At 47.4% G+C, this 19,274-nt stretch overlaps 2 protein-coding genes across 7 annotated transcripts; one reads left to right on the top strand and one right to left on the bottom strand.

Annotated features, from left to right (window-relative positions):
- Positions 1-107: 107 nt before the first annotated feature.
- LYSMD1 (LysM domain containing 1) lies at positions 108-19,258 on the bottom strand. 5 transcript variants are annotated; one of them, XR_008524124.2, is made up of 5 exons: positions 19,098-19,178; positions 18,430-18,618; positions 15,126-15,490; positions 14,204-14,409; positions 108-367 (listed from the first exon to the last, which is right to left on the bottom strand). XR_008524124.2 is itself a non-coding variant. In XM_054553154.2 (4 exons), exons 2-4 carry the CDS (start codon positions 18,607-18,609, stop codon positions 14,271-14,273), a joined length of 684 nt encoding a protein of 227 aa, XP_054409129.1. In that variant the 5' UTR covers positions 18,610-18,618; positions 19,039-19,258; the 3' UTR covers positions 13,139-14,270. The 5 variants fall into 5 exon arrangements, 4 of the variants coding, with proteins under 4 accessions (XP_054409129.1, XP_054409128.1, XP_009242841.1 ...); XM_054553154.2 differs by lacking the exon at positions 108-367 and having other exon boundaries at positions 13,139-14,409; positions 19,039-19,258; XM_054553153.1 differs by lacking the exon at positions 108-367 and having other exon boundaries at positions 13,139-14,409.
- TNFAIP8L2 (TNF alpha induced protein 8 like 2) lies at positions 9,804-13,685 on the top strand. 2 transcript variants are annotated; one of them, XM_054553155.1, is made up of 2 exons: positions 9,804-10,110; positions 12,084-13,685. In XM_054553155.1, the coding sequence occupies exon 2, from the start codon at positions 12,089-12,091 to the stop codon at positions 12,641-12,643; it is 555 nt and encodes a 184-aa protein (XP_054409130.1). In that variant the 5' UTR covers positions 9,804-10,110; positions 12,084-12,088; the 3' UTR covers positions 12,644-13,685. The 2 variants fall into 2 exon arrangements, with proteins under 2 accessions (XP_054409130.1, XP_002810295.1); XM_002810249.4 differs by having other exon boundaries at positions 12,057-13,685.
- Positions 19,259-19,274: the final 16 nt, after the last annotated feature.

Here is a 19,274-nt window from a genome sequence, read left to right as displayed (position 1 = left end):
GAGAGCCCTCGGTCCGAGTCCAGCCGCGGATCCGCGGAGGAAAACAATGCGACCGCCCGGGGCTCTGGGCTCGGCCCCAGTGGCCCCGCCCGCCTCCCAGCCGGGCCCACCTCCTGCCCGCCTTTGGGTCGCCGCGACTAATCCCGCCCTCGGAGGGCGGCAAAACACCGCCTTCTCGTCACCTCTCCGCCAATAGTGCCGCCCGGGGAGGGGCTCCAGGATCACCGTCCACCCAGAGGGCCAGGCCGGGAGGCTGAACTGGAGACCAGAGACAGACGCGAGATGGAGAGACCCACGGACAGTCGCCGACACCGGGCAGAGGAAGAAATACATACAGAAGCAGAGACCGGCTGGCACAGGAGAGGCTCTGGGGAGAAATTTCACAAGAGAGGAAGAGGAGCTGGGAGGAGAAAGAGACAGGAAACCTGGGAGCCTCGCGGGGCTGGGCTGGGCTGTCAGAGCCTGCGCGATCCGTCCTCCCTTCCCCTCCTATACGGCTTGGGCGACCTTGCTCCCGAGGGCGCATCCCGCATCTCCCTGACTCTGCCCCCAACCCTCTGTTGCTCCTCTCTATGCGTTTTCCCTCTGTCTCCTTATTTCTCCCCGTAGGCCTCCTCTGGTTCGTCCTGACCCCGATAAGGAGGCCTAGCATGCGCGTGGGGGCTGGAGGCCTGGGAAGGGAAAGGAAGGTGTCAGCAGGAGGTTTCCCTTGTTTCCAGGATCTCCTCCCACCTCTACAAAGCAGCATGAGTTTGGGCCACTATGGCAAGAACTAGCTAGCAGTCAGGCTGTTGGGTAATGGAAGAGGGCAGCTGAGAGAGGCTGAAGCCAAAACAGATGTGGAAATCAAGACTAACTGACTCAGAGAAAGACACAAAGAGTAGCAACGCTAAGACCTGATAAAGTAACCCACACAGCCTTCCTGCCCCACAGACATACGTCCCACCTTTCCTCAGAGGACCCTGACATCCCTCCAAACAGCAAAACTGCCCCTTCTCCCTCCCCACCCTTCATAAAGCCCCTGGGAATGTCAGTGAGAAGGAAGAATAAACTACTACAGACAGGATTGCTTGGTACCTTGGTATTGCCTGGTAGGATTCTTCTCTATGTGGGGCTGGGACAAAAGACATTCTCAAAATTCTCCAGGAAAGTGGGTGGCCTGGGAGACACTGGCATTCTCAGATAGTTTTATCTGACTGAACACTTCTACCCACATCTTGGACTCTGGACTAGAGGAAAGGAGGGGGAATGGGTTTGCCACTTTAGGCCAGCCTTAACTGGACTGTGATCAGGGAGGGGAGTATCGACAACTAGGCTAAGCCCCACAGCGAGTATGCAAGAGACCTAAACATACACACACATGTGCACACGCACACACAGAGAAAGAGAGAGAGAGACAGAGATTTAAGGCCAGGTGAACCAGTAAGATGAACAGTAACTCAGTAAAGTCAGATCTAAAAAAACAGAAGAAGATAAACAGGGACAATATCTACACAGAATTAACGGCCGAGGGATCTTGGGTCCAAGGCAATTCAGCAAATTGTCAGACAGTTGGGGTTGTTTTAAAGGCAGGGAAGAAATTTTCAGAGAAAGACACCTCAAAATATAGAGGCATTGAGAGGTTAAAAGAAATCTCAGCTCCTAGCACAGGGTTTAGGTACTCAGATACGTGCTTATTGAATAGATTAGTGAGTGGGGATTAAGGTGTAATTTATTTAAAGTTTTAGGACCCAGCTCAAATCTCAGTTCAATCCAATAAGTATTAAACACTTACCTGAGACACAATCTACTACACAATCCACTGTGGGCTGTGATTCCAGACTTTAAGAAAATGATAATATATTTGAATTAAAATAAGATTTGCACGTACTAAACTATTAAAAAGTCTAAACTATTAAAAAGACAGTACTAAATATTAAATATTTAATAGTACTAAACTATTAAAAAGACAACACCAAGTCTTAAAAGAAAAGCTACATTGAACATAAATTTCCAAATGTGCAAAGAAGACAATAAATATTCTCCCAAGACTGCATAGAAAGATGCTGGATACATTTTATCATGGAGGACAGGAAAACTTTGGTGGGAGTTGGCTTGGTGCAAAAGAAGAAAATGTTCCTGAGGGACACAGCTTCAGCAAAAGCTTTTACTTGGTGAGCAAGGAGCCTGCAGCATGGATAACAAAAAGGTCCTGTGAGGCTGGTGTGTGGGAAAGGCACTAGTTAGGAGCAAGGAGAGGGAAAAGGGGAAGACAAATTACAGAAGACCTGGAATGCCTAGGTGAGCTGGTTAAAATCATCTGACAGGAGTAGGATGTCATTTTAAATTCTTGAAAAAGGTGCAACTTGTCTTTTTTTTTTTTTAAGCAAGAAGACAGAGACCTACTAGCAAGAAAATAGGTTTAAAGGTGAGGGGAGAGGGACAATCAGACAAGGGTGATGGGAACAGGTTTAGAAAGAAATACATGAATCTGAGAGCTATTTTGAAGGACAAATCAAAATGACTCTCTTGGCTGGGCGAGGTGGCTCACCCCTGTAATCCCAGCACTTTGGGAGGCCGAGGTGGGCAGATCACCTGAGGTCAGGAATTCTGAGACCAGCCTGGCCAACATGGAGAAACCCCAGCTCTGCTAAAAATACAAAAAATAATTAGCCGGGTGTGGTGATGGGCACCTGCAATCCCAGCTACTCAGGAGGCTGAGGCAGGTGAATTGCTTGAACTCGGGTGACAGGAGATTGCAGTGAGCCAAGATCGTGCCACTGCACTCCAGCCTGGGTGACACAGAGGGAGACTCTTTAAAAAAAAACCAAAAAAACAAAAAACAAAAAACCCTCTTCCTACTCCATTAGTGTTTTGAATAAAATCACATGGTCCTGGCCGGGCACAGTGACTCAGGCCTGTAATCCTAGCACTTTGGGAGGCCGAGGCGGGTGGATTGCCTGAGCTCAGGAGTTGGAGACCAGCCTGGGCAACAATGGTGAAACCCCGTCTCTACTAAAATACAAAAAATTAGCTGGGCATGGCGGCGTGCGCCTGCAGTCCCAGCTACTCGGGAGGCTGAGGCAGGAGAATTGCTTGAACCCGGGAGGCGGAGGTTGCAGTGAGCCGAGATCACACCACTGCACTCCAGCCTGGGCAACAGAGCGAGACTCCATCTCAAAAAAAGGAAATCACACAGTCCCACAGATCGGATTGGAAAAGCACTCTCTTCCAATCCCCAGGGAGCTATTTCAAACTTCCTCCTTTTTTTGCAAGTTCCTTTCCTTACCATTTCCTTGTTCATCTCAGGAAAACCCTCATCCGTCTTCAGAGAAAACAGAGATAATAAAGTGAGAATTCCACCAACTTTTTGCTCCCTACAGATATACTTAGCTGCATCATGTCTCTCTCATCCTAGTGAATGCCATTCATATCACCTGTCGAAGGTTCATCTATGACTTTACTATAAGTTGTATGCAGTCCCTGGTTGTCTATCTTGCTCAACACTGTATCCTTTCCTTGTAGCATAGTGCCTGCACACAGAAAGTATTAACTTAACAAAAAAAAAAAAATAGAGGCAGAGTCTCATTGTGTTGCCCAGGCTGGTCTTGAACTCCTAGGCTCAAGTGATTCTCCTGCCTCGGCCTCCCAAACTGCTGGGATTACCGGCATCAGCCACCATTCCCAGCCTTAACCTGTCCTTTTCTACTGATATTTTCACCTTAGCATATACACACGCTCAAGTAGTTCCCATGATTAAAAGGAAAACATTCCAAACTTTCTCTTGATCCTTGTCTGCACCCAGTCATCACTCAGTTTCTCTTCCCTTCATAACTAAGCTTCTAGAGTTACCTATACTTGCTATATCCATTTTCATGATTCTCATTCTCAATCATTTTAGTTTTTGCCCCCCATCAGTCCACTGAGATTGCTCTCATTAAAGCCACCAATGACCTCCTGGTCACATTCAATGAACAACTCTTCAGTCTTTATCCTTTTGCCCTCTCTGTGCCATTTGACCTGTTGACTCCCCCCTCCTTGAAATGCTTTCTTCTTTTGGCTCCTGAGGTCCCTCTTTCTCTTAACAGAGACTAGGGGCTTAATAAATATGTATTTTTAATGAATGGATAGTTTCACTTCTATTAATATGGCTTTTCTTTTTTTTTTTTTTTTTGAGACAGAGACTCACTCTGTCGCCCCAGGCTGGAGTGCAATATCATAATCTTGGCTCACTCACTGCAAACTCTGCCTCCTGGGTTCAGGCGCTTCTCCATCTCAGCCTCCCGAGTAGCTGGGATTACAGGCGCCCGCCACCACGCCCAGTTAATTTTTATATTTTTAGTAGAGACAGGGTTTCGCCATGTTGGCCAGGCTGGTCTCGAACTCCTGACCTCAAGCGATCTGCCCACCTCAGCCTCCAAAGTGTTGGGATTACAGGTGTGAGCCACCACACCCAGCGTAATATGACCTTTCTTATCCTTCTCTGACCTCTCTAAATGCTGGTGTTCCCTATGGTTATGTCCTTAGCCACCTCTTTCTTCTCTACCCATTCTCATTGGTCAAGATAATCTGACAATGAGAACAGTTACAAAACCAACAGTTACAATAAACTGTTTTTTTTTTTTTTTTTTTTGAGATGAGTCTCCCTCTGTCACCTAGGCTGGAGTGCAGTGGCTCACTCGGCTCACTGCAAGCTCCGCCTCCCGGGTTCACGCCATTCTCCTGCCTCAGGCTCCAGAGTAGTAGGGACTACAGGCATCTGCCAACACACCCGGCTAAATTTTTTTTTTTTTTTTTTTGTATTTTCAGTAGACACTGGGTTTCACCGTGTTAGCCAGGATGGTCTCGATCTTCTGACCTCATGATCCGCCCGCCTGGGCCTCCCAAAGTGCTGGGATTACAGGTGTGAGCCACCACGCCCGGCCACAATAAACTGTTTATATGTTGCTTACCATAAAATCTAGGTGTTCAACTCAGGTCTTTCTCCTGAGTTCTAGACTCATGTATACAATTGCTTATTGGATACTTCCATTTGGATTTTTCATGTTTACCACTTAGTCTAAAGACAGGAAGTAGCCAGACGCAGTGGCTCACACCTATAATCCCAGCACTTTGGGAGGCCGAGGTGGGCAGATCACCTAAGGTTGGGAGTTCAAGACCAGCCTGACCAACATGGAGAAACCCCGTCTCTACTAAAAATACAAAATTAGCCGGGCATGGTGGCGGGTGCCTGTAGTCCCAGCTACTCAAGAGGCTGAGGCAGTAGAATTGCTTGAACCCGGGAGGTGGAGGTTGCCGTGAGGCAAGATCACGCCATTTGCACTCTGGCCTGGGCAACAAGAGTGAAACTCTATCTTAAAAAAAAAACAAAAAGACAGGAAGCTTGTCTTTTATCTTTTTATCCCCAGCACTTAATCATAATGCCTGGCATACAGTAAGTAGAGGAAAAAATAAATGCATCAAAGATTAAAAACAAACAAACATCCTATGGTTCAGAGGAAAAACAACAACAACAACAAAAAAACAAAACAAAAAAAAAACAAGCCAGGTACAGTGGCTCACTTCTGTAATCCCAGCACTTTGGGAGGCCAAGGCAGGCGAATCATGAGGTCAGGAGATCGAGACCATCCTGGCAAACACGGTGAAACCCCGTCTTGATTAAAAATACAAAAAATTAGCTGGGCGTGGTAGCGCGCGCCTGTAATCCCAGCTACTCAGGAGGCTGAGGCAGAAGAATCGCTTGAACCTGGGAGGCAGAGGTTGCAGTGAGCCAAGATCGTGCCACTGCACTTCAGCCTGGGTGACAGAGTGAGACTCTATCTCAAAAAAGTAAATAAATAAAAATAGGACGGGCAGGGTGGCTCACACTTGTAATCCCAGCACTTTGGGAGGCCAAGCTGGGCAAATCATGAGGTCAGGAGTTCAAGACCAGCCTGGCCAACATAGTGAAACCCCATCTCTACTAAAAATACAAAAATTAGCCGGGCATGGGGGCGCGCACCTGTAATCCCAGCTACTTGGGAGGCTGAGGCAGGAGAATCAGTTGAACCCGGGAGGCAGAGGTTGCAGTGAGCTGAGATCATGCCACTGCACTCCAGCCTGGGCGACAGTGTGAGACTCGATCTCATAAATAAATAAATAAATAAATACCCAAAACAAAAAAAGAGTAAAAGCCGTGAACTATCTCCAGCTATGTCAGGCTGACTTACTTGACTGCTTTAAATCACACTAAACTTACTCTTTCTGAACTGATATGAGAGTACTGATCTTAACCATGGTAAAACCTCACCTAAAACAAACATAGGACTGTTCCATCCCGAATACTTTTCCAAATAACTGAAGTTTATCCAATTAAGTGCAAAATATCTTCATTTTGCTTCAAAGTAGAAATTGCTCAAAAAAGTACTATTCATTTCCTGTAGATTATACAGTGGAAAGAGCACCATTGAAAGTCATTGAGACTTAGCTAGATTCATCTCTGGAGTATGGCTTTGGATAAACTACTTATCTCTAAGTCTGATTCTGTCTTCTGTAAGAAGACATACTACCTTCCTGCCTACTTCTTAGGATCAAATAAGATCCTGTAGGTGAAACGTTTTGTAAATTCAAAAGTGTTTTGCACATTTAAGATACCATCATTTGGCCAGGGTACACAGTGACTCACTCCTGTAATCTCAGCACTTTGGGAAATTGAGGCAGGAGGTCTGAGTCCAGGAGTTCGAGGCTGCAGTGAGCAGTGTGAGCCACTGTACTCCAGCCTGGGCAAGATAGCAAGACCCTATCTCTAAAAAAATTTGTGGCCAGGCGCAGTGGCTCACGCCTGTAATCCCAGCACTTTGGGAGGTCGAGGTGGGTGGATCACAAGGTCAGGAGTTCGAGACCAGCCTGGCCAATATGGTGAAACCCCGTCTCCACTAAAAATACAAAAAAATTAGCCGGGCATGGTGGCACATGCCTGTAATCCCAGCTACTCGGGAGGTTGAGGCAGGAGAATTGCTTGAATCCGGGAGGCGGAGGTTGCAGTGAGCCGAGATCGTGCCACTGCACTCCAGCCTGGGTGACAGAGTGAGACTCCATCTCAAAAAAAAAAAGAAAAAAAAATTGTTTTTGGCCGGGTGCGGTGGCTCACACCTGTAATCCCAGCACTTTGGGATGCTGAAGTGGGTGGATCACGAGGTCAGGAGTTCAAGACCAGCCTGGCCAAGATGATAGAAACCCCGTCTCTACTAAAAATACAAAAATTAGCCAGGCATGGCAGTGGGTGCTTGAAATCCCAGCTACTCAGGAGGCTGAGGCAGAGAATCAGTTGAACCCAGGAGGCAGAGGTTGCAGTGAGCCGAGATCGCACCACTGCACTCCACCCTGGGTGACAGAGTGAGACTCTGTCTCAATTGAAAAAAAAAAAAAAAGAGAGAGAGAAAATAAAAGACTTCCCCATGAATGAAGTAAATGAACATTATAACATGTGACTCCTATGTTACTACCATTTTCCCCTCATATCCTGGTTCTTGGATATGTTTTGACTTTATTCTTTCAGCACATATTTATTGACCACAGTATGTGCCAAGCACTGTGCAGACACTAAAACATAATCTGAGCTCAGTGGGTAGACAGTTAATAAAATCACAAATTACAGACAGGCGCTATGGCTCATGCCTGTAATCCCAGCACTTTGGGAGGCCAAGATGGGCAGATAGCTTGAAGCCAGGAGTTCGAGACCAGCCTGGCCAACATGGCGAAACTCTGTCTCTACTAAAAATTCAAAAATTAGCCAGGTGTGGTGGCAGTGTAATCCCAGCTACTCGGGAGGCTGAGGCAGGAGAATCACTTGAACCTGGGAGGCAGAGGTTGCAGTGAGCTGAAATCGCATCACTGCACTCCAGCCTGGGTGACAGGGACAGAGCAACACTGTCAAAAAAAAAAGAGAGAGAGAGAGAGGAAGGAAGGGAGGGAGGGAGGGAGGGAGGGGTGTCTGAAGCTGGAGAGGAAAACAGGTAAAGACTAGGTAGCAGAATTCTGAATCCAGAAGTTATTATTGTATTTACATCTTCTTATAGTTTTATTCCCTTTATTCTTTTTTTTTTCTTTCCTTTTTTGTTTTTTTTGGAGACAGAGTCTCACTCTATCACCAGGCTGGAGGGCAGAGGTGCGATCTCGGCTCACTACAACCTCTGCCTCCCTGGTTCAAGAAAATCTCCTGCCTCAGCTTCCCAAGTAGCTGGGACTACAGGCATGTGCCATCATGCCCAGCTAATTTTTGTATTTTTAGTAGAGACGGGGTTTCACCATGTTAGCCAGATGGTCTTGATCTCCTAACCTCGTGATCCGCCCGCCTCGGCGTCCCAAAGTGCTGAGATTACAGGTGTGAGCCACCATGCCCAGCCGAGACAGGGTTTCACTACGTTGGCCAGGCTGGTCTCAAAACTTCTGACCTCAGGTGATCCACCCACCTTGGATTCCCAAAGTGCTGGGATTACAGTCATGAGCCACTGTGCCCGACCTGGAGCAACTTTTTTAAAGTTTGCCATGATCTGATCTTTTTCCTTCTTCACTTATCTGTCAAACAACTTACATTCCAGACATAAATCACCACTTCCTGAGAATGTCCTGTATTATGTTTTTTTCCTGCATGTGCTTATGCCGTCCCCATCATCTGGGACTTCTTCCCCATCTCTGGCTATTAAGTAGTTGAATCTATCTTTCCAAGTCTACCTCTTCAGCCCTATCATAATTAAGCTTCTTTACTCTCAAAATTATTTAAATCCCCATTAAAGTTAACGGCATTGTTTGACTAGTATTACTGTTATTTATGTTTAAGCTTATCTCCCTGTCCAGATTCCCCATAAGATTCTTGATAGCAAGTGTTTTTGTCTCATTCAACAACTGTGACTTCCAGGATGGGTGCAGTGGCTCACGCCTGTAATCCCAACACTTTGGGAGGCCAAGGTGGAAGGATTGCTTGAGCTTAGAAGTTCAGCCTGGGCAACATAGTGAGATCCTTCTCTCTACAAAAAAAAAGGAAGGCTTGGTGGTGTGAGCCTCTGGTCCCAGCTACTTGGGAGGCTGACGTAGGAAGATCTCTTGAGCCCAGGAGGTCAAGGCTGCAGTCAGCTGTGATGAAGCCACTGCACTGTGGCCTGGGCGACAGAGCGAGACCCTATCTCAAAAACAAAACAACAAACAAAACCCAATTGTGACTTCCCCTCATTTTTGTATCCCTTTAGCAGCTACAAAGCTCAGTAGGCCCTGTGGGGTGTGGTGGCTCACACCTGTAATCCCAGCACTCTGGGAGGCCAAGGTGGATCACCTGAGGTCAGGAGTTCAAGACCATCCTGGCCAACATGGTGAAACCGTCTCTACTAAAAATACAAAATAAGCCAGGCATGGTGGCACATGCCTGTAATCTCAGCTACTTGGGAGGTTGAGGCAGGATAATCACTTGAACCCGGGAGGCAGAGGTTGCAGTGAGCCGAGATCACACCATTGCACTCCAGCCTGGGCTACAAGAGCAAAACTCCGTCTCAAAAAAAAAAAAAAGGCAACTCAGTAGGCTTGTTCCTCTAGGCTAGTGATTCAGTGCTGTGCTGGCACCTGCTGGTCACCTGTGGTGCAGCAGCCCTGGTCCCAGCACCTTCCTCCCTTCAGTATGAAGGGTTGTGACAGTCTGTGCTCTTACCTGGCAATCACTGGAATAATATATTAAATACTTGCCCCACAACACCACCTTTCAATCTTCAGAACTTTTCCCACTGACTTCCTACCCCAGAAATTTGGACTCTACATCCTTCCCAGTACTGTAGAAATATAAGGACAGGATCTCCAGGAACTGGGCAGCAAGAAAAGAAAGAAGCAATTTGAGAGTGGAGGATGCAAATCCCTTTCCCCCCTTCAAAGAATCGAGACTGTTTCCAACAGAATTGCACTCTTTTTGACCTTTGTCTTATTTCTAGGTTGCTCTTGGGCCAGAGGCCTTCTTGGTGACAGTAGTGATGAACCGGAGGTTGAGCAGAGAGTAGGTAGGCGGGGCTCAGGGGTGGGGCCAAGCCAAAGGGCTCTCACACTAAGTGAAGCTTCTCCATTCTGTAAGCTTTCCGGGAACATCCAAGGCAAGACTGGCACCCAGCACAGCAGGTGAGGGACCGGCAGTGACAGAATGGTAGACTTTAGGGGTAATGGTGGCAGAGGAGTCTCCAGCTCTTTCAGTCTTAGCTTTTCATATTGTGAAACTCTCGCTTGTACAATTCTTGGGTCCTTTGTAGAGCTTAGCTTAGTTTTTCTGGTGGCAAGGCAGCCTCTGAAAGACCTGGTTTTGGATGCGGTGGGGGCAGGGCTGAGGGATGCAGGTGGATCCATATCCATATGGATGTGTGCGAAATGCAAGGAAATCTTAGGAAACAAGGAGATAGACTGGTAAGAGCCAGAGGGAGAGTATGGCCAGGCCAGAGGATCATAGGGAGGACCCAGACAAGAGAAAAAGGGAGACTGAAACAGGGAGAGAGGGAGAAGACAGCGGAACAAATGTGAGACGGCAATGGGGGCAATGGAGACCTGGGTAACAGGAAGGCCAAGGAGGAAGGAAGGCTCACATGGAGCAATCTCCTCTTCCGGCTGGGGAGCGTGGTCCAGAAAGCCCCAAGGCAAGCTGGGAGCAAAGCAAGGTTCAGGTTTCCACTGGAAGGATTCAGCTGGGGAAAAAAATCCTCCACAGTCCCCACCTCCCCTGCCTCTTCAGACTCCCATTTTGGTTTGGGGGAGAGGGTGAGGCTGCTCCTCACTGCGGTCACAGCCACATCCTGCAGAGCAGAGGAGGGGGAAGTAAGAAGCAAAACAACCAGAAGAACCACAGGCGAAGACCATGGGGAGAGAACCCTGGACACATGGAGCTGATATGCCGCCAAGAGGGTCCTGAGTTCAGTGTAGCAGAAGGCTCAGACCTTCAGGACTGCCTGCCCTTCTTGAGGTGCTGGCTTCTCGTGCTTCCTCAGTGTGCTTTAACCACACTGGGAGCATTCCGGGGAAGGAGGTTTCTCTGGATTATTTGGTTTGAAGCCCATCTTTATAATTTACTAGTGACTTTGGCCAAATTGCTAAATTTCTCTTAGCTTCAGTTTTCTCATTGCAAAATGGGGATACCTACCTTAACCTTACACAGGATTAGGAAGACTAAGATGACTGACGTAAAGCACTTGGCACATAGTAGGTTCTCAGTAAATGTTAGTTATTACTCCTATTAGGATTCCTGGGATGCTTATGCTTCTTACTTTAAAGGAAGTATAGTGCACTAGCTGCCACTGGCTTTGGGGGCCAAAAAATGAGTTGCGTTTGATCTTGGGTAAATTACTTAATGTAAGTATCATTTGCTTAGCTATAAAACAAGGATGGTAATATCTATGCCACACAGACATATGGCACAGAGTCAGCGTCCAAAAATGGTAGCTGTAAGAATTCTGTCAGGCTGGGCGCGGTGGCTCACGCCTGTAATCCCAGCACTTTGGGAGGCCGAGGTGGGCAGATCATGAGGTCAGGAGTTCGAGACCAGTCTGGCCAACATGGTGAAACCCTGTCTCTACTAAAAATACAAAAATTAGCCGGGCATGGTGGTGGGTGCCTGTAATCCCAACTACTTGGGAAGCTGAGGCAGGAGAATAGCTTGAACCCGGGAGGTGGAGGTTGCAGTGAACAGAGATCGCACCACTGCACTCCAGCCTGGGTGACAAAGCAAGACTCCGTCTCAAAAAAAAAAAAAAGAATTATCTATTATCTGTCAGGTAAGCCCTGTCTTCACTGCAACAGCAAGAGCCTGCTTCCCCTTGAGATGTAACTTGTGCTAGGCTAGCCACCCACGTGCCCATATTCCTCCAGCCGGGGCTATCACCACTCCCGTGGGCTGTTTTGGAGTCAAGATTTGCTACAGCACTAAGGGGAAAAAGCAGGCAGGAGCAAGGCATAGAGGACTGAGGGGCCCCAGGGGGCGGGGAGGATGACAAACAATGATGATGACATGGAAACTAAAGAAGCAACAGAAAGGGGAAAAGCCATTTCTCTCTTTCTAAGGAAGCCTGTGGCCTTTCTTCTAGTGACTGACCACATACCCCACTCTCCAGGACCCATGGAGTCCTTCAGCTCAAAGAGCCTGGCACTGCAAGCAGAGAAGAAGCTACTGAGTAAGATGGCGGGTCGGTCTGTGGCTCATCTCTTCATAGATGAGACAAGCAGTGAGGTGCTAGATGAGCTCTACCGTGTGTCCAAGGAGTACACGCACAGCCGGCCCCAGGCCCAGCGCGTGATCAAGGACCTGATCAAAGTGGCCGTCAAGGTGGCTGTGCTGCACCGCAATGGCTCCTTTGGCCCCAGTGAGCTGGCCCTGGCTACCCGCTTTCGCCAGAAGCTGCGGCAGGGTGCCATGACGGCACTTAGCTTTGGTGAGGTAGACTTCACCTTCGAGGCTGCTGTTCTGGCTGGCCTGCTGACCGAGTGCCGGGATGTGCTGCTGGAGTTGGTGGAACACCACCTCACGCCCAAGTCACATGGCCGCATCCGCCACGTGTTTGATCACTTCTCTGACCCAGGTCTGCTCACGGCCCTCTATGGGCCTGACTTCACTCAGCACCTTGGCAAGATCTGTGACGGACTCAGGAAGCTGCTAGATGAAGGGAAGCTCTGAGAGCCCTGAGCCTAGCACATTCCACTTTGACAAAATGGCTGACTGAGAAAACATAGATAATGGGCTTCCTAACCCTGCTCACCTGGCACTAACACTTTTCAATCTTCAGGCTTCATTCCTTCCCAAGAGTGCTTTTGACTCTGAGACCAGCCCACCCCCAAACAGCTAGTGGAGAAGGAGCAATGCTGAGGGGTGAGGCCTCTCTCCCACTCCAGCCCCAGGACAGGAAACAGAACTGCCTGAAAAAGGTGAAGTGAAACTTGGATCTCTATTTCTCCCATAAGGGACTTCTGAAACAGGGAAGCCCCCTCCCATGTGAACCAAGGAAAGGAGGCACAACCCAGAGAACCCCTCTGGGGACACTAAAGACAGAAGAAGGGAAGGTGGCCCTTAGAGACAGAGCTTGGACAGATGCCAGAGGCTCTGTTCCAGAGTGCAGGAGAAAGGGGCTAGGGCAGGGGAGATTCTCATAGGGGAAATAAAACTACTAAAATATGCACAGGGCTCAATGTTTAATCTGTCCAGCTTCGTATACCTTATAATCATCACAGAAGAAAGGAGGTATATAAACATTACTTATCTCACCTCTCATCATTTCCAAACAGGAGACTGAGGCAGATTTCCATTATTATTGAGGTTCCCTTACCTACTTCTGTTTAAGAAACAGAACAACGGTACCATAGATCAGTGCTACAAATCGCAAATAAATATGCAGTGAGGAGGAAGGCATAGAGAGAGAGGGTTTGGAGGGGAGGGGGTGTAACAAAGAGACTCCCACAACTGGCTTCCTCTTCAAACCCCAAGGAAAGCCTTATTCCATCTGTTTCCCTCACCACAGGCTGAGCAGAACAGGTGAGAAGGGTGAACTGGTAGAATGGAGAGTTCAGGTCCCTACAGTGCTGCTTTTTCTCAGAGTCAAGAATTGTGAAAAAGTTACAGGGAATTGGTTAGTCAAGACTGAGCCCATTCAACAGGAATGGGGTACCAAAAAAAAAAAAAAAAAATCAGCCCAAATCTGTCACTTTGAGATTGGAGAAAAGGCCAGCAGTCATCCATTCTCTGTGGTGTGCTAGATCACTGATTGCCTCACCCTCAATAACATGTTTGGCTAACAAGGTGGGGAAGGTGGAGAACCAGCAGTCACTGGCTCACTGTTCCCGGGTTCTCCTCACCCCAGGGCTATAGAAATTCCATTTTTCAGCTAAGAGTGGGAAGGAATAAAATATAGCAAATAAATATTACTTCAATATTAGCACCAAATAAATTATGTCACATAGTTGGAGATGAGGAAGAAGCTGAGGGGGAGTCTCTGCTTCCCTGTTCTAAGGCCAGGGAAAGGTAAAAAGGATAGGAAAGGCAACAGGGATATAAAAAGAGCCTTTTGAGTCTAAAGGACTCAACTCTAGATTCAGCCCAAGAACTGGGAAAGGTCCAGTTCCCATTCCCTAATCTTGCCAATAAAACTGCCCCAGGCCAAGGAATTTTTGGCGGACAAGGAGGCTGGGGAAGATGGCTGGAGGGGAGGGAGGCAGGCTTGTAAGCCATGTTCTTGAGCCTCACCTCAGGCTCCTCTCCCCCTGAAGTTTCTCCTTCAACATCTTCCTTCTTTCAGTCAGTTCCGGGGACATCAGAGTTTGAAGATTTCATCCTCCTGGTCCCGTAGTGTCCGGGTCCGAGAGGTACGGGTCAGCGGCACAGGACCTAGGACTGCTCGTTGCTGCATCCAAGGGGAGCTCAGGTGGAGACCTGCCTCCTCCCCAGGTACCCTGCAAGCGGGGAAAGGGGGGAAAGAGTGACAGATCAAGGGAAGAACCTGACAGTGGGCCAAGTGAGAGAGGTACATGGAAAGCTGTCTTCTAATACATAAGCTGGTTGCTTCAAGACGTCTCAGTACCCTCTAGATAAATCCTAACCCTAATGCTCCTTCATGGATGATCAGAGCAGTAAAAACAGTTAACTGTCGGCCGGCCGTGGTGGCTCACGCCTGTAATCCCAGCACTTTGGGAGGCCGAGGCGGGTGGATCACGAGGTCAGGAGATTGAGATCATCCTGGCTAACATGGTGAAACCCCGGCTCTACTAAAAATACAAAAAATTAGCCGGGCGTGGTGGTGGGCGCCTGTAGTCCCAGCTACTCGGGAGGCTGAGGCAGGAGAATGGTGTGAACCTGGGAGGCGGAGCTTGCAGTGAGCCAAGATCGCACCACTGCACTCCAGCCTGGGCGACAGAGTGAGACCCCGTCTCAAAAAAAAAAAAAAACAGTTAACTGTCTGACTCCAATAAGAACACAGAACCCAGTTTTCCACTGCCTCTACCCATGCTAGCAGCCATCGCCTCTGCTCATTGTCTTGGGGCCACATGGGGGAAAGGTATCACCTTGTCTCTGTTGGCACTGTGCTTACTTACTTGTGTTTGTGGTTAGGTAAGACAGGAACGATGGAGGAGTCTAGGGAGGAACTTATAAGGAACCATTCAAGACTCACCCATTTTCCCCTTTTTTCAGCTTCTGAGCAGCAGCCTTCTTGGACAGGCTGATCTGTGAATCAAGCTTCTTAAGGAAATCAGAGGCAGAGAGGTCATGGATGGGCGTGGGGGTTTCCTGGCCAGGTGTGGGGAGGACTTCACCATTGGCACGTCCTGCTCCTGTCTCTTGTTTCTTCCCCTCAGTTAAGTGTGGCCAAACTTCATTGTTACTTGGGTGTACTTCTTCCTCTCCATCTTTCTCTTCCTCGGAGTCCAAACCATTGAACAGGTCTCTGGGCTCCGTCAGGATGGGGATGTAGAGGGTTTTCTTCAGGAAGATGGAGTCATTAGTATAAAGGCGGTTTGCACGTTTAATCTGTTCCATCTTAAAAAAAAAGGTCACCAAAATTAAGGACAGTAATAATGATCAATCTTACATTACATCTCGAGCTTTTTAAAGTGACTGTACAGAGTCTTCTTTGATTCCATAGTAACCAAGCTAAAGTACAAAGGGCTGACATTATTTCTATTTTGTAGATGAGTGGTTTTCATACTTTTTGGTCTTAGGGCCCCCTTACATTTTAAAAAATTATTGTGCAAGCCAGGCACAATGTCTGATGCCTATAATTCCAGCTACTCAGGAGGCTGAGGAGGGAGGATAGCTTGAGCCCGGGAATTAGAGTCCAGCCTGAGTAATATAGTGAGATGCCATTTCTAAAAATAAAAAAATTAAAAATAAATGAATAAATAAAAATGAAGGAACTGAGGCTCAGAGAGGTTAAGCTACTTGCCTAAAATTATCTATCAAGTTAATGACAGAGCTAGAACAACAATCCTAGGTCTTTTCACTGCTTCTGGGAATGCTTTTCACACTATACTATTAACAATGTCATTAATAAATATTTATTTTGACCTATTTATTCATCACTGGACATAGTGACTGGCATCACCATCTATCTGCCTGGCCTCCCAAGGTAGAAACATCAATGTCATCCTTAACTAATACTTGCCTTTCATCACCATACCAAGTGGTCAACAAAACTGCTTCAAAAATCTCTCTCACAACTGGTCTCACCTTCAGGTCTACTGCCAAAGATTTAAAATAGACCCTCAGTATTTCTCATCTGGGGTTATTGCAACAGTTTAACTGGCCTTCCTCACTCTATTTCTACTCATCCTCCTCTTGGCATCTATCTTTCTAAAAAAATAAATCTGATTAACCCACTACCCACCTATGGCTCCGCATTGGCTAAAAGATAAAAACTAAATTAGCATTCAAGGGCTTTCTCAATCCAGCTCCCAAAGGAAATGTCTACATTAATCTCCCTCTGCCACCTCTACATTTTGCTATCCTGAACTTTTTATTTTTCTTTGAACATTCCATGATCTTTTTCACACTTTATTCATGCTATTACTTCTGCCTGAAATGCTCCCGCCCTCCTACTATCCCATTCTTTGCTTGGAAAACTTCTATTCATCAACTATCACTCCCTTTGTGCTACCTTCTTCAGGGCTCCCAATGCATACTGTAAATATTGCTATAATAATACATAACCCTACTATAATATTATTCACCTCTTTAAATATTTGCTTTGCCTAAACCCTATAAGTCCTTTAAGGGCAAGGATTGTGACTTCTTGTCTCTGTATACCCAGGCAGTTGTTAGCATCCTACAGACCTTGACACATAGCAGGGGCTCATTAATGCTTTATTTAAAAATTATTAATTATAATTATCTAATTATTATCATAATTAGATAATGAAATATAGAAACTACAGATACAGTGTATTCGTATTTTCTTTCTTTCTTTCTTTTTTTTTTTTGGAGACAAGGTCTCACTCTGTCGCCCGGCCTGGAGTGTAGTGGTGCGATCTCGGCTCACTGAAACCTCCGCTTCCCCGGCTCAAGTGATCCTCTGCCTCAGCCTCCCCAGTAGTTGAGATTACAGGCACATGCCACCATGCCCGGCTAATTTTTGTATTTGTTGTAGAGATGGGGTTTCACCACATTGCCCAGGATGGTCCTGTACTCCCGAGCTCAAGCAATCCACCCACCTCAGTCTCCCAAAGTGCTGGCGCCTGGCCCACCACAGCCCCTTTCTGACTGAAATTTAATCTTTTCTGATTTCCCAACTTTTTTTTTTTTTTTTTTTGAGACAGAGTCTCACTCTGTTGCCCAGGCTGGAGTGCTGGAGTGCAGTGGTGCGATCTCAGCTCATCGCAACCTCCCCATCCTGGGTTCAAGCGATTCTCCTGCCTCAGCCTCCTGAGTAGCTGGGATTACAGGTGAGCACAACCACGCCGGGCTAATTTTTGTATTTTTAGTCGAGACAGGGTGTCGCCATGTTGGCCAGACTGGTCTCGTACTCGTAACCTTAGGTGATCCACTTGCCTCCGCCTCCCAAAGTGCTGGGATTACAGCGGTGAGCCACCGTGCCTGGCCCCTATTCTTTGTTAATACCTTTACAAACTCACCACATTCTGTCACTTGTAATCATTATTTGTGTCCCTGTTCATTTCTCATTAGGCCATAAATTACATGAGGACAGCAAGCATATAGTTTAAGTTTCTATCTCCCAGAAAAGTTATCACAGTGCTTTAAATACAGCAAGCATAAAAATGTTGGCTAAATTCAACATTTGTTTGAGTGAGATGGAACAAGAAAACAGGGGGATAGGGGGAGTAACCCCATCAACTTCAATGCTGTACATTTTTACATCTATCCAATTTCCCCCATGCATGACCTGAAATACTTGGTGTAGAGTACCTGTTTTGCACAGAGGAGGCCACCTTACTGGAAAGAAGGCAGAGCATTGAGGAGGAACCAAGAGCAAGGAGAGGTGGGCACTTTAGGAACTGAGAACTAAAAATCAGCTCTCCATTATTTGCTGTAAACGTTTAATCACTCTCAACGTAAAATTTTCTGTGTGGTTAATAGAATCAGACAGACCTGTTTGAATCCCAAATCTGACACTCATTATTTGACCTTAGTCAAACTGGTTAACCAATCCAAGTCTCAGTTTCTTCATCTGCCAAAAGAGAACGATCAATGTATACTTGATACAGATGTGAGGGTGAAATGAGCTAACGTATGTGAAGCCCCCAGCACAGTGTCTGGCATAATAAAATAGGAGCTGTTCCTCTCCATTGGAATAGTAGGGCAGGACTTGTGCAACACTGTGATGGGAAAACAAAGATAAAGGCAGAACAGAGTGCAACACATTAGGAACATTTCAGGGGAGGATACCTAGAAGGGCCACTACATTCTTCTCAGGACTAAATCCCTCCTGACTGTTGTCTGCACCCCAATCCTGGAAAACTCACCGTCACCCCATATTTGAGTGCTAGTCCAGCCAGGGTGTCTCCGGGCTCCAACTGATGCTCCAGGCGTCTTTCCCTCACTGGGGAGCAGGCCGATTGCACCAGGCTTCCATATGAACGAGCCCGGCTCCCTTGAAGCAGTCCTGACCCCCCTGGCGGGGGCTGTCTAGACGGGGAAGCCATCTCTTCACCCTGCCAACAGCTAGAGTTGCAACTAGGGGAGGTACGACCGACACTGCGAGTGACAGGCCTGAAGTCTGGGAATGGATATTCAGGGGATTCCTTTCCCCCTCTCTCTTCCCCTATGTCCCCGCCTCCCCAGCACTACGCCATCTGCCCCCTCCCGGTTTTTCCTCCCTCCAAGCTCCTTATCCACAAATCTGTCCCTTGAGTATTCAGTCCCTCCCTAATTCTCCCCTAAGCACCCCTCCGACTTTGGACTCCCCCACAACTCCTCGCTACATTGACCTCTGACCTTTGAACTCTAGAAATAATCCTCAACACTCTTTCCTCAGTTTGCCCCAAAGTAGCCTGGCCTCAGGGCGCTCCAACATCCCAGCTCTGCCCGGTCCCGGGGTTTGTTTGCTAGAGTCAGGAACAAATCAGGCCCACCCCAGGTGAACTGTCGCCGCAGACGAAGAGCGTGAGGATTGCAAGAATTTGTAGTACACCTTCCACTCAGAGATCCTCGAAGGTCCGCTCCGCATAAGACAGGTCACACCCTCAAATTTTGGCTCCACTTCTAGGTTCTTGTCCCGCCAAACGCCTCAGATCCGCCAAGATGCAAGGGCCTGGATCCAGCTGAGCGGCAAGGCCTTTGAGAAAAGACTTCATTTCCCAAAAGGCTC

This window comes from Pongo abelii, chromosome 1 (genome assembly GCF_028885655.2).
Source record: "Pongo abelii isolate AG06213 chromosome 1, NHGRI_mPonAbe1-v2.0_pri, whole genome shotgun sequence".
NCBI classification, from domain to species: domain Eukaryota; kingdom Metazoa; phylum Chordata; class Mammalia; order Primates; family Hominidae; genus Pongo; species Pongo abelii.
This window is presented reverse-complemented; position numbering and strand designations above follow the sequence as displayed.

Bases quoted from the DNA above. Each gene is read 5' to 3' on its own strand.
- TNFAIP8L2 (XM_054553155.1), top strand. From the start codon at position 12,089: ATGGAGTCCTTCAGCTCAAAGAGCCTGGCACTGCAAGCAGAGAAGAAG.
- LYSMD1 (XM_054553153.1), bottom strand. From the start codon at position 19,133: ATGCGGAGCGGACCTTCGAGGATCTCTGAGTGGAAG. The intron at 18,619-19,097 runs GTGTACTACAAA...AGCTGTTGGCAG, and splicing joins CGAGGATCTCTGAGTGGAAG to GGTGAAGAGATGGCTTCCCC. The intron at 15,491-18,429 runs GTGAGTTTTCCA...TTTTTTTTTAAG, and splicing joins CACTCAAATATGGGGTGACG to ATGGAACAGATTAAACGTGC.